This window comes from Oreochromis niloticus, linkage group LG19, assembly GCF_001858045.2.
Source record: "Oreochromis niloticus isolate F11D_XX linkage group LG19, O_niloticus_UMD_NMBU, whole genome shotgun sequence".
Classification (NCBI taxonomy): domain Eukaryota; kingdom Metazoa; phylum Chordata; class Actinopteri; order Cichliformes; family Cichlidae; genus Oreochromis; species Oreochromis niloticus.
Window position 1 is genome coordinate 14410622 of NC_031983.2, and position 16218 is coordinate 14426839.

General features: G+C 42.6%; 1 protein-coding gene across 1 annotated transcript; it reads right to left on the minus strand.

Moving 5' to 3' along the window:
- Positions 1-4677: 4677 nt before the first annotated feature.
- id3 (inhibitor of DNA binding 3) lies at positions 4678-6714 on the minus strand. The gene is made up of 3 exons (XM_003453213.5): positions 6310-6714; positions 5903-5976; positions 4678-5521 (listed from the first exon to the last, which is right to left on the minus strand). The coding sequence occupies exons 1-2, from the start codon at positions 6607-6609 to the stop codon at positions 5923-5925; spliced, it is 354 nt and encodes a 117-aa protein (XP_003453261.1). The 5' UTR covers positions 6610-6714; the 3' UTR covers positions 4678-5521; positions 5903-5922.
- Between the last annotated feature and the right edge of the window lie 9504 nt (positions 6715-16218).

Sequence of the window (16218 nt, forward strand, 5' to 3'; positions counted from 1 at the left end):
CAAACAGTGAATTTGTTTTATGAAACTCACGTGGAGTTAAATGAGTGTTGGGACAGTTACACATTTATTGTAGCTTTGCTGCCTACACCCCCAAATAGCTGTGCTATTTATAGCCATTTGTATACAGAGTCCTCTATTTTCAGTAACGGCGCAAGTGATGACTGAAGTAGAACCAGGAAACATCACTAAATGCTGTTTTTCCTCCCTTGAGACACTCTGCTAGGCCTTTACTGCAGAAATGTCAGCTGCTGCTTGTTTATGGGTCTTTCTGCATTTGTTTTTGTACTTAGTGCACTAAGTGCATGCTAGATGGGGTTGCCAGTCAGGTGACTGACTTAGCCCTTGATATCTCATTGTCTTGAGAAAATCTTGGGTACCTTTTGCTGTATGCTTTCGGGTCATAATTCATCAGTTTTGCAGCATCTGACTGAATCTGAGCAGAGAGTATAGTAATGCACATTTCAGAATTCACGCTGCTTATATTGGCATTCATATAATCAATAAGCATTAGTGATCTAGTTCCACTTAGAGCCATACACCAAGCAGGCATAACAATATGACCACTGACAGGTGAAGTCAATAACACTGGCTATCTCCTCATCATTACACCTGTTTGTGAGTGGGATATATTAAAAAGCAAGTGAACATTTTTGTCCACAAAGCTGATGCGACAGAAACATGAAATATGGGCAAAGATTTAAGCAAGCTTGACGAGGGCTAAATTGTGAAGGCTAGAACTCCAAAATTGCAGGTCCAAGGAAGGAACAGTGGTAAACCAGTCACAGGGTCATGGCAGCTAAAGCTCACTGAGGCACGTAGGGACTGAAGACCCGTGTGATCCAATCCAACAGACGAGCTACTGTAGCTCAAACTGCTGAGAAAGTTAATGCTGGTTCTGATAGAAAGGTGTCAGGTCAGGGGGCCCTTGCTGACCTGTTTCCACTACTGAAAGCGCCAACAACAAGTGCGCATCAGAACTGGAGTTTGGAGCAATGGAAGAAAATGGCCTCATCTGATGAAGCATGTTTTCTTTTACATCACATGGATAGCCCGGTACGTGTGTGTCACTCATCGGGCACAACAGCGGGCACCAGAATCCACTACAGGAAGAAGCCAAGCCAGTGGAGGTAGTGTGAGGTTTTGGGGAACATTCTGCTGGGAAAGCTTGGGTTCTACCATCATGTGGATGTTACTTTGACACGTACTAAGCATTGTTACAGACCATGTACCCCCTTTGATGGAAATTATATTCTCTGATGGGTGTGGCCTCTTTCAGCCAGATAATGCACCCTGCCACAAAGCAAAAATGGTTCCCCAATCCAATCAAGCATCTGTGAGATATGCTGAGCAAACAAGTCCAATCCACAGAGGCCCCACCTCACCACTTACAGGGCTTAAAGGATGTGTTGCTAACATCTTGGTGCCAGTTATCACAGCACATCTTTAGGGGTCTAGTGGAGTCCATGCCACTGGATCAGGGCTATTTTGGTAGCAAAAAGGATGGTCAACAGAATATTAGGCAGGCAGTCATAATGTTATGCCTAATTGTTGTACATGCTCATCCCATAACATCTCCTCTACCATGTTTGGCAATGTGGTATGCTTCTGGTCATGAGTGGCTGCAGCTGAGATTGAGCAGGTTGCCTACTTGGAAAGTCGGTGCTTCAATCCCTGACTACTCCACTCTGTATCAGAGTATCCTTGGGTGAGAACCCCGCTGCGTCAATCAACGTTAGAGCGAATGTTCGTGGTGCTTAGGTATATAGAAAAAAAAAGCCCTTATAATAATGTGTGTGATTGGGTGAATGAGAGTAGTAAAAAGTGCTTTGAGTGCTCCAAGTAGAAAAGCATGATATAATACCAGTTTATTTATCACCATCATGAGCCATTCCTTTCTTTCTCCATGCTTTTCTCTTCCCATCATTCTGGTACAAGTTAATCTTGGTTTCATCTGTCCAACATTTTCCCCCCAGAACTGTGCAAACTCTTTGAGCTGTTTCCTGGCAAAGACTAATCTCTCCTCATTGTTCTGGAGGGACACCAGTAGTTTGCACTTAGTTATAGACCCTCTGTATTTAATAACAGACCTTGAGAGTGATACACCCACCTGTTTGAGAATGTTTTCAAAGATGTCTTCAGTGTTTTCTGAACAAAGAAGGATATCCTATAATCATGCACTAGTTCAGTCTTTTGGGCCTTTCTATGTTATTGAGCTGGTCAGGGTATTCATTATTTTTAAGAATATACTAGACTGCTGATTTGCACCTTTCACCAGCAAGTTCAACAATTGGAATCCACTCCAGATTTTTCACCTTCTGAATTTGTCACAAAATAAGACGAGAACTGGGCTTACTTGGCCATGAGACAGCTTATCAGTCATTTGTCCACTGTGCTGCTGTAAAGAAGAAAAATCATTTTCAAATTATTGTGCAATCCTACATTTTGAGCTTGAGCTTTAGTCTACTCTGCTTCATTTTGACATTGAAAGCAACAGTTCTTGATGTCAGGAGGCTCCATCCTCATCCAACAGCCCCATCTAGTGTGGACTGGCAGCTGATCTTCATGTTGTTTGCTGCTTGCAATTAAAGTCTTCTTCATTACTTAACCAGATTAACATACATGACTAAGTTTAACATTGGTGTTAAAGAATACATACAAAACAGTTTGATATGTTTTTTATTGGTTATTTGTCTGTAGGTTTTTCTTGTTGGCAATCTTTCAGCTGGCACTGGTTAATATGTGCGTAAATTTGGTTAAACTGGTGGAAAATACCGGTTTGATATTTACCTCCTGTGTATGCTAATGGGTAGGAGAGCCAATTTATATCCCAAGTGACTATTGTGATGACAAGATTGTGTCCTACTTGTGTTTTCTCCCAATGTTTTTGCCAACCAAAAGAGTCCCAAGACTTCCTAAGTGCTTTTTAAAGGTTCCAGGCAGCACCTAGTGATCGAAGAGCGGATTGAACAGCCATAATAGTTTTATTGTAGATTTTAGGTGGTAGGCCAAGTGGGAAAATATTTCATAATAATAGTTGTAACTATTTTTTCAGTATTGATTTGATGTTAAGAAACATTATTAGAAAAGATTTGTGTGCAGTTTATTATTTTACTTTAGCGTGTATGTCTCGTATGGCTTGAGACCCAATTAGCAGCAGTCAATAAAAGGCTGCCAGTTCAGGGCCGCTGCTGGAACCAGGTCCCACCACTGGGCTACATTGTCTTATTTTTTGTTCTGTTTTAGCTTTTATTTTTTTATTTTTTAACGTTGGTGAATAAACACGTGGGTGGTCTGCACCTCATCTCTACCACATGCCTCCTATTTTAACCCAGCCGCTATGAGCCATCCTAACACTGTTATTTTAAAATTCAGATTCTTTTATTATCGTTCAGCAATGCATCACTGATATATTGCTGAACAAAATTATATGCACAGAGAAAAACAAGAACATCGCAATAAAAAAAAGACAGGGTTTAAAAAGACTCGTTCAGTCAAAGAAAACAAAATGAAGAAAAATAATATAGCCTATACAAAATAGAATCTACAGCTGAGGTGTGCTCAGCTATTGCACTGTATCCATGTATTATCTATCTATTATGATGCATACTGTCCACTTATTAGTCTGATAGCAGTTAAGCTGTCATGTAACCTTGTTGTCCTGTACTTCAGGCTGTGGTACTGTTACTATTAATAATAACGCACACGAGCATTTTAAAAGTATATAACATATATAATATTAAATATGAAGTCCATATAGGTAGTAATAATTATATTTTGTATCACAAAATATTCTCCACCGTGTACTGTTAATGTGACAACTTCCTACGGCGAGAAAAGCCAATAACGCATTTGCACCACTAGATGGCGTTGCTATTTCATTATTAGCTGTGCGAGAAAGGTTAGAACTGGGTCATCATGTTTAACTGTTCTCCCTAGTTGTTTTGTTGTTGTTAGTTTTCTCCTATTTTCAGATAATTAAATAAATAAATAAATAAATAAAAAGAAAGAAAGAAAGAAAAGTGCAAAAGTAGAAAACTTCCGTTTAGTGTAACTATTGTTCTAGAGAGATACCGGTAGTGTGTGTCAACATCTAATTCCTGAAATTCCACACAGATCCAAGCGTTTGTTCAGCTTTTGGAAATCAGTTGTCTACAGTCATACTTCACATACTGCCCATGCATTGTTTCACTCTCTAATTAATATGATTCTATAAGGAAAGCTTCTCTGTAAAAGCCATGGAAACATCTTCCTATCTTCTTTTTTAAAATTTGTATTGTTTTGTGAGTGCTACCTCAAGAGTGGTGCTTTTTAGCTTTCTAGGTAGGCAGCATACCTCTACACACTGGTGTCATGAAGGTGACATTTTAACAGGATTTATGAATGATCAGATGCACAGTTTTACAATCACGTAACATCCTCTCTCTTTTACACCATTTAGGAAATTCAGCCGCTATGAACTGGTGACGCTTTCTTTGGAAAAATAGAAACACTCAGAGGAAACTCCCTCTGTTTGATTTCCAACCACTCAACCTCAAGATTCATCTAAATACATCCTGTTGTATCAGCATTTCACTGTCATCCAAAGCCAGAAAGTCACGTCAGCATCACCATCGTCTTCAGAAGAATACTAGTTCAAACTCATTCATTTTTCTAGACCAAACACACCACACCAGGAAAACGGTTTCACATTCTTCTTCTTTTTTTTAATTTCATTACAGAAAAACATACATGTACATACGAAGCAAACTTTATAATAAAGAGTTTATGAAACTCACAGCACATTGTCTGTAGAAATAGCACAATCCCTACAAACATTTACAATTGACTCTAGTATAGAGTTCTGATTATACCTAAGAAACTCAAACTCCCAATCCAAAAAAAAGAAAAGAAAAAGAAACATCCATATTGATTCACATTTCACACCCCCAGCAGATATGTACACCTTCTTAAGAAGTTTGATCAGTCCTCGAGATTATTGGAAAACATGTGTTTTGCTTTAGGGGAGGGGTGGGGGGGGGAGGGGGGTGATAATTGTGTGAGGTGATATGAGACTTGGTAGATACAAAGTTCAGGCTGTGTGTCCACAAAAACTTTTGTTTGGAATGCAATACAAAAAGAAAAGAAAGAAAAGAAAAGAAAAGAAAAGAAAAGAAAAGAAAAGAAAAGAAAAGAAAAGAAAAGGACAACAATTCCTCCGACTATCTATAAGGAATCCCAGGTTGTTGGGTTTTTTTTTTAAGAGGAAGGCATACAAAGCTGGTAGCTTTCACTTTCCAATCCTGGCTTCTACTTTGGTGTGTTGATTTGTCTGTCCAGGGGCCAAAGAATGAGTCTGTTTTCTTGCTCATGCAATACTGTTGATCCCCACTCATCTAGGAAACAGTCCACTTTTTCTCTTTCTTTCTTCAAACCCTCCTCCTCCTCCTTCTTCTTCTCTTTCTCTCCCAAATACCTATCCCACCCTTTCTGCCCCTCTTGTCCTCTTGCCCGGAGTGAAGTGGAGACATGTGTTTCCCTGCACCTGCGTGGAGAGAAAGGAAGAAAAGTGAAGTCAGATCTCTCCCTCTCACCCTCCCTCCCTGCAGAGGGGAGCAGACAGACTGGCGCCTAGCATGGAACTTTCATTAACCCCAGGCAGATAGCAATGAATCCACTACACAATCACTGGCCTGTCTAATTGGCGAGTATAATGAATGTGGACGGAGTGGAGACTTTCACTTTTAAGTATATCAGTACTTACATTATTCTCTCTGGCATTTATAGATTTATTTGAACTTAAGTAAAAAGGAGTAATTCAAGATATGATGATTTGCTTCAGGGCACATTTGCCTCATATATATATTTATTATATTATTATATATATTTACATGTATATATGTATCAGTTAGGAATATATACGTACCATAACATGCAATCTCCATCTTAATGGCACAACCGCCCTTCTTCTTTGGAGAAATTGTGACTAATGTCCGCAGTCTGAATGGAAAGCAGAGAGAAGAGAAGGAGGTTTCAGCAGCTGGCAATAACAGAAGTATATTCTAATAAATGCCTGAGCAGAGGTGTCACATCGCAGAGCACCATCTGCTGCTGTGTGACTGCGGTCTACAGCAGAACAGCAGCGCGATGCGCGCACGTCCGCATGCGAACAAACTTTGGAAAATTCACAGAGCACGGCCTTGAACTTTAAATGACTCTGCAGTCCAGATTTATGCAGTGCAAATAATCAGCAGGCAAATTCCTGCCAGTGATCGTGACGAGTAACTGGGGATGTCGGAAGGCGACCCAGCATCAGCCCACATCTCCCCTCACCTTTATTGACAAAACCATCTCCGGCGTAGCCGTGTCCCCTGCCTCCAGCGCGATCTGCAGGTCGAAGATGTAGTCAATAACGTGTTGCAGGATCTCCACCTGGCTGACCGACTTGTTCTGCGGGATGCTCGGAACCAGCTCCTTCAGCTTGGAGTAGCAGTCGTTCATGTCGCACAGGGCGCTCACCGGCTCATCCAGACAGGAGTGTTTATTCCGGCTGATGGCGAGGCTTTGCTCCGAAATGCAGCACACGGCCTTGTAGCAGCTCCTCACCGAGCGGACGGGACTGATGGCTTTCATGGTGAAAACGCAGGTGAAACTAGAGCGATGCACTCGGCTTGTAAGTTTTCCTGCTGAGGTCTTTTCGATCAGTGTCCTGAACAGCTACAGTGCAGTGACAGCGGCGTACACTTTGGTTTTTATAAGGCACGCGCTTGGAGACGCCCCCTTTCTCGTGATTGGCCAATGTAAAGAATAAACCTAATCCCATTGGCTGATACGGAATTGGGGAAGCGTTTGGAAGGAATGAGGAAATAAGGTAGGGATGCCTGAAGGGAATTGTCAATCGCTTTTTTAAGCTATCGTTTTCTGATAGTGCTGTTTATTTTAAACAGATGAAAGATTTTAAAGTAGGTCACTTTGGAGGTGCAGAAGAACACCGTGTAAATGAGGGCTTCTATTACCCATGGGGTTATGCCTTGTGAATAATAGCAAGGAAAGTGGTTTAGAGTTGGACTTTTATTTCTTTCATCACACTTTGTTATCCGTGATCACTGGACCTTCAGGAAGTTTGTCTATGTCCAGCCCTTGGAAACACCTCTCTCACAGGCTTCTGAATCTCTTCAGCACATCAGTACGGGCCTACAAAAAGGCTCTATATTAAATTTTGTGAACTTCGACATTTTCGGACACACACTCCCTAACAAAGATACAAATATATTGGAAATTTGTAACCGATTACAGGCAAAAGGTCAGAGGAAATTAAAGTTTCCAAGAATCACATGCTCATCCACTTATTCCCTGGCTGTCCATTTAGGGTACAGTGATAGTTCACAGCCTACTGTTTAGTCTCACTGTGTGCCATGAATAGCGAAAAATCACTCCTATTATTGAAGCCCTGTGTGCTTAAGATGTCCTTTAATGTAAAAATCTGGCTTCTTTTGGGCGAGACTCTTTTTATAAAAGTTATATTTTAACCATGTAGAATGTCGCTCCATTTTGGTTTACATCAAAGCACGCCCCGTTCTGCTCCTATTTGGGTCTTATTTTCCTCTTTTCTCACAATCCTGTTTTGTGGAGGAATGCAGGCCTGAGCCAGCTGTGTGTCCTATCCCGGCCCAGCTGTGTTGATCTAACGCGCCAGTCCCAGACATGCTGGCGCCAGCCTCCCGACGTCATCCATTCACCCCGACGCGCACTCCCCTCTTTGGCAGACGGCCCGCCCTCCCCCGTGAACCATGGGGAGGGAGGGAAGCAGAGGCGCTCGGAGATCGGATTGGCTGAGCGGTTCTATCACTCATTAACCGGACTCTGCGCCTCCACGCTTCTCTGCTTGGGTCTACAGATGGACTCAAGACAGAAATCGAAGGGAAAGTATTTCTAAATATCCACAACTTTTGTAATGCTGGACATACGCAACTGTGGCTCAGAGATGAATCATGAAAAGTTACAGCACAGCATTGTAGATTCTCTATCTCTGTTCCTAATGAAGAAGTCCAAATGTAACATTTCAGTGTGAAGAGAAAAAAATGATTTGAACAATAGTGTTGCCCAGTGGTCTGTGGGTGCCACAAAAGTAGCCTGTATGCGATATTTTGCAACCACTCTGAAAGTCTCCCCCACACAGAACTAAAACTTTAGTCTATCTTTGTTATCATAGGCTCTTTTTAACTGTAGCGAAGGTGGCAAAAATTTAAACATCGCGTTACAGGCTACAGGAGTAGCTGATTACAAAAGCTGGGTAATGCAAAAACTTCATAATCTTATAAATCTGTGCACAAACATGCTCCCAGAGATGTCCCATCTGCCCAGAGGTTCAACAGATGTTCCACTCGCTGCTTTGCTTGTGGCACCCCCCTCCTCCTCACGGCAGTTGACCCTGACGAGTCACTCAGAGACCTCACTTTAGCGCAAACCACACTGAACCGTGAGACGGGACTTCGATCCAGACTATTTTAAAGTCATATTGTGTGAGCAGCGCTGGGTATCCAAACAAGACTTTGACCTAAAGTATCTTTCTTAAATTTGCTGAAAGGAAGGAAAAATATTGCTTTGAAATTCCCAGGCTTGGTGGGAAAATAATTGTTTGCGTTTGCTGACCGAGCCAGCTGTCGTGACAGGGTCAGGGTAAAGATTTGGCGTTTGTTAATCAGACAGAAATCACTTTCTTAGTCATTTTAAAGAGCAAGGAGCCATTTCTGTCTTGTTAAAAATGGTATTATAGCATTTTCCTGTGGTACTCATTGCCAGGGGCCTGTAGATTCCAGAGTTCCCAGTGCGTAAATCTGTGAAAACGCACACACACGCACTAGTGTGTCTGGGCAGGGATCAGGTGCTTGTCGGAAAGGCCCCGGACACAATCGGGTCTCTCTTTCAATGGATGGGAGAATTCCGAGCCCGGCGTCAGTGAGTCTGCCTCTCTCACCGCCCTCCCTCTCCCTGCTCCTCCATGCAGCTGGACGCAGACAATCAAGCCATCAACAATCGCCACGCATAATTAGCAGCACCCCCCTTCTTCTCCCCTCTCGTTCTCTCTCCCGATGGCATTTGAATTCACTTTTTTTTTTTTTTTAAATTTCAGTTACTATCAAAGAAGCAAAAAATACCGTCTCATATTAACATCAGTTCTACTTCTATGAAAAAAAAAAAAAATCAGTTTTCACATGCAGAATCTCACTCCCCCACTCGTCTTTATCTCTCAAAGCACCTTGTGTTAACATAAACAAAGTGCCTCCTTTTGCACCAAAACAGCACGTAGGATAATGAGATGAAACAGAACAAGACAGCAAAGATAAACCTCCATACTGTCCCGTGGAGAGGTAGCTCTGTATACAGAAGGGTATCTTTTTCATCTGCAAGTGCAGGCTCATCTTAAGAGGATAATTAAGTGGCAAGAAACTCAGTGAAACTTAATTCTTTATATCCCAAGTGTGTCTGTGTGTGTGTGTGTGTGTGCAAGTACACGCCATGCACTGTTGGTGTGTTTTCACTCTGTCCTTCATCAAAGACGCCTCAGTCTTCTCCATCAGCTTTGAGCAGCCTACAGATCCCAAGCTTTTCGCCTTAGTGACCCAGGCAGTGACATGACATTTTATGCACATTGTTGTTTTGTATCGGCCACTTGTTATCTATGTTAGAGTCTCTTGTTCAAGCTTGCGCATAATGATCCTGCTGGATTTGTAGATGAGAGGGTACATAATATGTCTGAAGATAAACTTACCCATACGTCATTCACTGAGTCACACACTCGCCCACTATGTGCCTTTTTCTGTTGTTTTGCTGAATATCCGAATGGAGTGTTTGAACAGGGGTTCTGGGTCTTTGTTGCTACTGAATAGGGAATTACTTTCCGTTGTCCACCACTGAGAGTGCCAAATGATTAAGCAGCATGTGTCCCATTAAACATACATCAGACGTACAGCATATAGAGCTGCTGTTTACGTTTAAAAAATCCAGAAGTCGGTAATGTAAGGAAATATTGTACTGCTCACTGTGGGAACAGGGTAGTTGTCATAACTGTGTTGACAGGTGGCCCTGTTGATGTCCTTGGGTGTGAATAATGCTCTCTAGATGCAAGGACCCATCCAGGGAGTGGAACTGTATAGCAGGTGGGAGACAAGCCACAGAAGGCCATTTAAATCCATGATCACCACACTGGTCCAAAACAAGCTGAGTATAATGTTGAGTGTGGCTTGGCGGGTGGAGAGCAGGTGTTGGTCACACTACTGTTTTGTCATTTTCATCAACAGACTGGAACAGTTGGTTTATTCTCTAGCCATCCAATGAGGATAAACATCTGGCTTTTCCGTGCACAACCCAGACCTGGTGATTGTGGCTAGGATCTACACCAACTCCAGCTGGTGTCTGTGACTTGGTCTGATTAGTCACAACACCTTCCACCGGTCTTCAACTGTAAACAAAAAAAGGGCTTGGACTTGAATTCTGTAGGTTTATTCTTTTTCTTTAATCAAGAAATTCATCAACAGTCACTTTTCCATCAGACACTGAGCTTACTGTACAGCTGGTCGGCCATAATGGAAGTTCTTTGGGCCCAAATCTCTGCTTTCAATGTTGCAAAATATGCACGTCTGCAGACAGCACAAATTGGCTGTGTCTGCTAGTTGTCTCCACAATGCTAGGAAAGAATGAGTCTGATCCACAGTTTTCATTTGGTCTCACCATTGTGGAGCTACAATCTTAACATTTAACCAGAATCAATCCAGGCAACTATTTGCTGATTACTACCAGATGATGACTATATAATTATTTTTGATACAAATGCTCTCGTGTAATAGCTGTTCCTCTCGCAGGTTTTGCAAAGGGGGCATTTGTGGTGCACTATAAACTCGAACTAGAGTTCTGACCTTGCATTTAAAGATTGTCTGGATCCACGCTTTATGTGACATACCCACACAGTGTGGCCAGTACCACGAGGAGAGTTTAAGAGTGGGGGTCCAAATCTGTTATACTGATCTATCTTGCTGTAGTGCTAGCCGGCATGTTGCGGTTGCAAGCTACCATCGAAATGGAAATAAACTAATCCCAACATTTGTGACCAATTACATGGTGTAATGGTATTGGTACGAAGTTTTAAGACAAAAGAGGTTGGTTGAAAATTCTGACATCTTCTTGCATCTACTCGCTGAGGCGTTCAGGGTCAAATATGGCTGTCCAACTTCCTCGCAGACCCCACGGAAGTTAATACATGTGGTTTTGTATGAAGAACACATGGACCGGGAAACACGATAGAGAAATACAAACAGGAAATTTGCTTGGGTGATGAGAAAGCAGTCCAATGAAGGGAGCGAGCTGAGAGGGGCAGAGAAAATTGGTGTGGAAAATGTCTGAGGAACACACTTGAGGGCGAGTGACAGAAAGGAGAAAGAGGCACTCAGACTGTAAAAGAAAGAGAGGAATTGAGAGAAAGAAAGCTGTAGAGGGGTCTGACTCTGTGGCGGATGCTGCAGGGGTTCAGCTGGTCAGGCTTCACAGAGACACACATACAGAGGCCATTAGGTCCCTGGTGGGTATCTCTGCACCTGTGTGTCATGTGTTTCTAGGTCAAGTGGGTGCCTGATAATCTAAGATGAACCGCAGCAGTGACTTTCTCCTTCTGTCACTGACATTGTATTCTTCCTCCCTCTGCCCCCTCACCCACTCCACATGCACGCATATACAAATACACGCACGCAATCCACCCCTCCTCATTTCTCTTGTCTGCTCCTTGTGCTGCTAATGAATTGGAACGGTGCAGACTGAGACATGACGCACAGCTGATTCCCCCACTCTTACGCACACACACACACACACACACACACACACACACACACACACACACACACACACACGCACTTACCCTTTCCTAATCTGGGTCAGCGGTGCCCCTCTTGGTCACCCCTGGCGGAGCCCTCCAGACGGAGGGCGCAGAGTGGGAGCAGAGAGGCCTGGGCTCTCAGTGACCTGATTAAAGGCTCTTACACAGACTAGTGATCTCCACAAGCAAGCAAATGACACGTGTCCTGGGCAAGCTACTGGACTTTTTCTAATACTTTCTGGCTGTCATATACTCGTCCACTTATGTGTACAGTGATGAGAAATATTTCATAGGTGCTTGTGAATGATCTGCTCAGATCCAATCAGTCCAAAAAGACATAATGTTTTTATCCCGAGTGGTTTTAAGTGGGGTGCTGTGATGTGAACGCCACCACGGGATGGACATAAAGACTTGGGGAAAACGGATACTGCACCAGGTGGTTAGCATTGCATTGCCATGTTCAGGCACCATCACTGAAAGGTCACCTCTCTCAGCTCATATAATGGTCCAATGTGTTTTGTTATTCGTGTTCTGTCTGTGAATCATTTTAGGCCCTGTGAGTCCATCCTGGCTCTGTGACCCGTTGTTGTTTTTACACCCCCCCCCCCAGAAAAGCTTCGAAATCTGTACAAAGTATTATTTCTGAGAATAAAAGGTGAAGTAATAGAAGCATGACTCACTCCAGAGGAGAGAAACTCTACCAGGAAACTGCTATATCTGTTTAGCCGTGCCTGGTCTGTGTGTGTATTGTATTATGGACATTTCCTGCTGAACATTCCCTGGTTACTCTGTAATTACTGAAAATATCCTCACACCACTAAGTTAAGAGTCTGGCCAAAAGTGGAGGGTCAACGCCACTCAACATTTCTAAAAATGTTGCTTCCTCCAAACCCCTAGGATGGCCAAAAGAGGAATATAGCCTTTGCGAGAAAGTTCTCATAAACTTGAAGCACTTACAAAAAGACTCTGAAATTCATAATAAAATTGACACATGTAATAAATATGTGTCAATTTGAATACAATAAATATCAATGCATAATAAGAGATACATAAAAGGATTGTTTCACTCAGCTCCTGTATGGGATTTAGCATTTATGATCGGTGACATTTTATTTGCTCAGATTTTGAGATCTTTTTCTCTTATTTGCCTCATGGATAGTCAAATATTTGAAAATACAGAAGTGGGAGATGTATATTAACTACACTGATAAAAACCACTGCCTAAGAAAGATGACCTCAACACACATGTGCTACTTTCACCACACTGGGCATCTTGCTATGTCCAAATTGGCATATTTTTATACCAGATGCCCTTCCTGACACAACCAGAGATCTTTCACTTGTTAGATTACATTACATGACTTGAAACATGTGATCTTAGATAAATACGACACTTCAAATACTGTAAAGGACACAAAGCAACATCAGGTTCAAGAAAGAGACAGTTTCTAAGAGGTTAGCGTTAAGTATCGCAGCTCTGCATTGTTTTCATAAAAACCAAAGGATGCAACATGCTCGATTTCCTGTGGGTTATATTTTAAAGGTTAGCAGAGGATGGAGGTGTGGAGCTTATGTAATCGGTGTCACTACAATCAGCAGTGGCATTTTGTAGCTGATTAGGCCAAAGCCTGACGTGACAGACAAGCTAAGACGAAGTTAGCTGATCTGTGTGTGTGAGCGTGCATATGCATTCATTCACGTAACAACAACCTCATAATGATTGTTTAACCACTCGAGCAGTGCTCACCTGTGTCAACGTGTTGAGGGACTGAGTTAATTATTGTCCTCCAGACGTCTGCGAGGCCTCAGAGGCCGAGAGATTACAAGCCGAGGATTAGATAAACAGGAGAAGCTACCTTTCTTTTCAAATCAATCCGGAGATTACTGATCCATTGTGCTGTTTAAATAATGGAGATAAGCCAGAGCATCAGTGCAGTTATTCACGGTTGTTTAAGATAATGCTCATAAATTACTTTGCTTCACGCCAGATGTGCACCCCTCTTGTTAAGGAGGCTGATGATTCCACCCTCCCCGACCAACAACAACACTCCAGTGTTAGGCTAACCTCCTGGTGACTTAATCGCAGCATCTGGCAAACGTTAGGCTTCACCTGAATCCACCATTTATGCTGTAATCTGAGCAGCGCTCTTACAGATGTGGCTTCAATAGGCAAAGCTGGCTGTGAGTACGTGTGATCATATATGGACTCTCACATCTGCGCACTCTCTGGGCTCAGCTCCGCTCACAGGGTTTTAAAAGACAATCGCTCAGTTCAGGATGGGAATCCAAGAAGCCGGAGCAGGCACAGCAGGAATGCCCTTTTCACAGAGTGCACAATAACCACCCAGCCCCAGAGAACACAGTGCCTGGCTTGCCTAGTGAACGCACAACAGTGACAGTGTGCCGCGCACGTGGTCGAGATGAGTCTATGTGCCCTTTTGTTAGCTGTGACTGATGAGTGAAAAAAAAGGGGGGAAAAAAGAAAGCGAAAACAGACAAGACCTATAAGACAATAATACCACACTCCCTGCACAGCTGGCATATTTTCTGAGAAGCTATTTCCTGTAAAAATTCTGACACGGGAATAATGATGGCTTTGATTGGGCCCCAGTTAACGGGAGGCACTTCCTGTTCCTTTGTATTGGTCTCATTGTGAGAAGATGGGGTGGGAGGGGGGTGGAGCGGGCGAGGCAGGGTTTGAGGGAAACAGCTGCTGGAGATGACACAGTCAAGAACATCCCTGTGACCTCCCACCCTTGCACACAACACACACACATTCGCACATATCACCACCTCTCACATTGGTAGACCTGTAGATGTGGGTGCATGCAGATTTTTCAGCTGGTGACCCAGTTAAATCTCTTTTTAACTTCCACGCTGAATCGAGACAGTTATTCAAAGTTGGAACACGACCATGGGACGCTTACTTTCAATTCTCAGGGCAAGTGCCACTCAAAGAGCTACTTTCAGGTCATCGTTAGTAGTTAAAGTTCAAAAGCATGACACTCAGATCAGTCACTGAGCACTGCCATCTGAGGTCTTTAGTCCAGAGGAATATCTAGATTAGCAGATTACTGTGCCTCTATTCAAACAACCCAGGGATAATACCTTTAGCAACCTGTTTACAAGAAACCAGGGCTGAGAGTTTTCATAAAATTATCATATATAAATTGTCACCAATATACCTAAATGCCATTAGTAATTACAGTATAAACCAGATTAATGAGCAGAGAATGAAAAAGAGCACGCTTTCAACAGCTGTGATGATCTGGGGTTTTTTTTAAAAACTCTTATCTAAAATTAGTTATTAAACTAAGCTGCAGCTTAAACGTCGAAAACAAGTCAGTATCTTTGAAATCTTTGTTGTTAAAAAAAGCTTTCGTTAAATGTTATTTAAAGGTTAGGGTTTGTGATCGCGTCTGTTTTGTTTGTACAAAGTGAGGGAAGTCTCACTTGTTATCTGTAAAGGAAGGTCTGTGGTTCTCGAGTTAATTGCTGCAAACGCAGCTGTAGGTTGCATTTCTTCTTCTTCTGGAGAGCCTGACATAACCTTTGGTTTGCCTAGTTTTGAGAATAATTGTGAAATTAGAAAACTTTGCAAGATGTTCTCTGCTCAGAGGTGGAATGCACACACGCGAACGCACACTTAGTCTTTATGCACACACGCTGACGTTTTCTGAGTGAGGTTTTCCATTAGCGTTTTTGCAGAGATCACAGGTTCTTCTGTTTCCTGCCACACTCAGTGTTTCGCCACACAAGCTAACCAGTGTTCATGCACTCTCTGCTGTGCATTGAACATGATCACTGGAAAATCATCAGCACACACACGCACACACTCACACCTGCCACAAACACAGATGCAAGAGCACAAACACAGTTATGGTTAAGCTTGATTATGCATCTGTGTTTCTCACACACTCTCTCTCTCTCTATCTCTCTCTCCCATACACACACACACACACACAAACACACACACACACACATACACACACACGCACACACGCACACACACACACACACACACACACACACACACACATATATATATATATAGATAGATAGATGGAGAACTCTATTGGTGAAGATAAGCTTGGCAACCCTTTGATAAAGTCATCTGCTTCATTCAGCTACAAACCATATATTTTTAACCAATCAGTTTCCAAGGCTGGATAAAGTGCCCTAATGTCTCATTACATGAGGGCAGTGGAAGTTATCACACTTAGCGATATAATAGAATTTCCATCATTATTCCTCTCAGCACATTTTACACACCAGTTGAGTTACTGTTAGTCATTACTGCTGCTCTTTGACACCATTCGGGTTCTGAATAGAAAGAAACACTGTGCGCCTCTTTTCAGGGGTCTTCTCAGATTTGA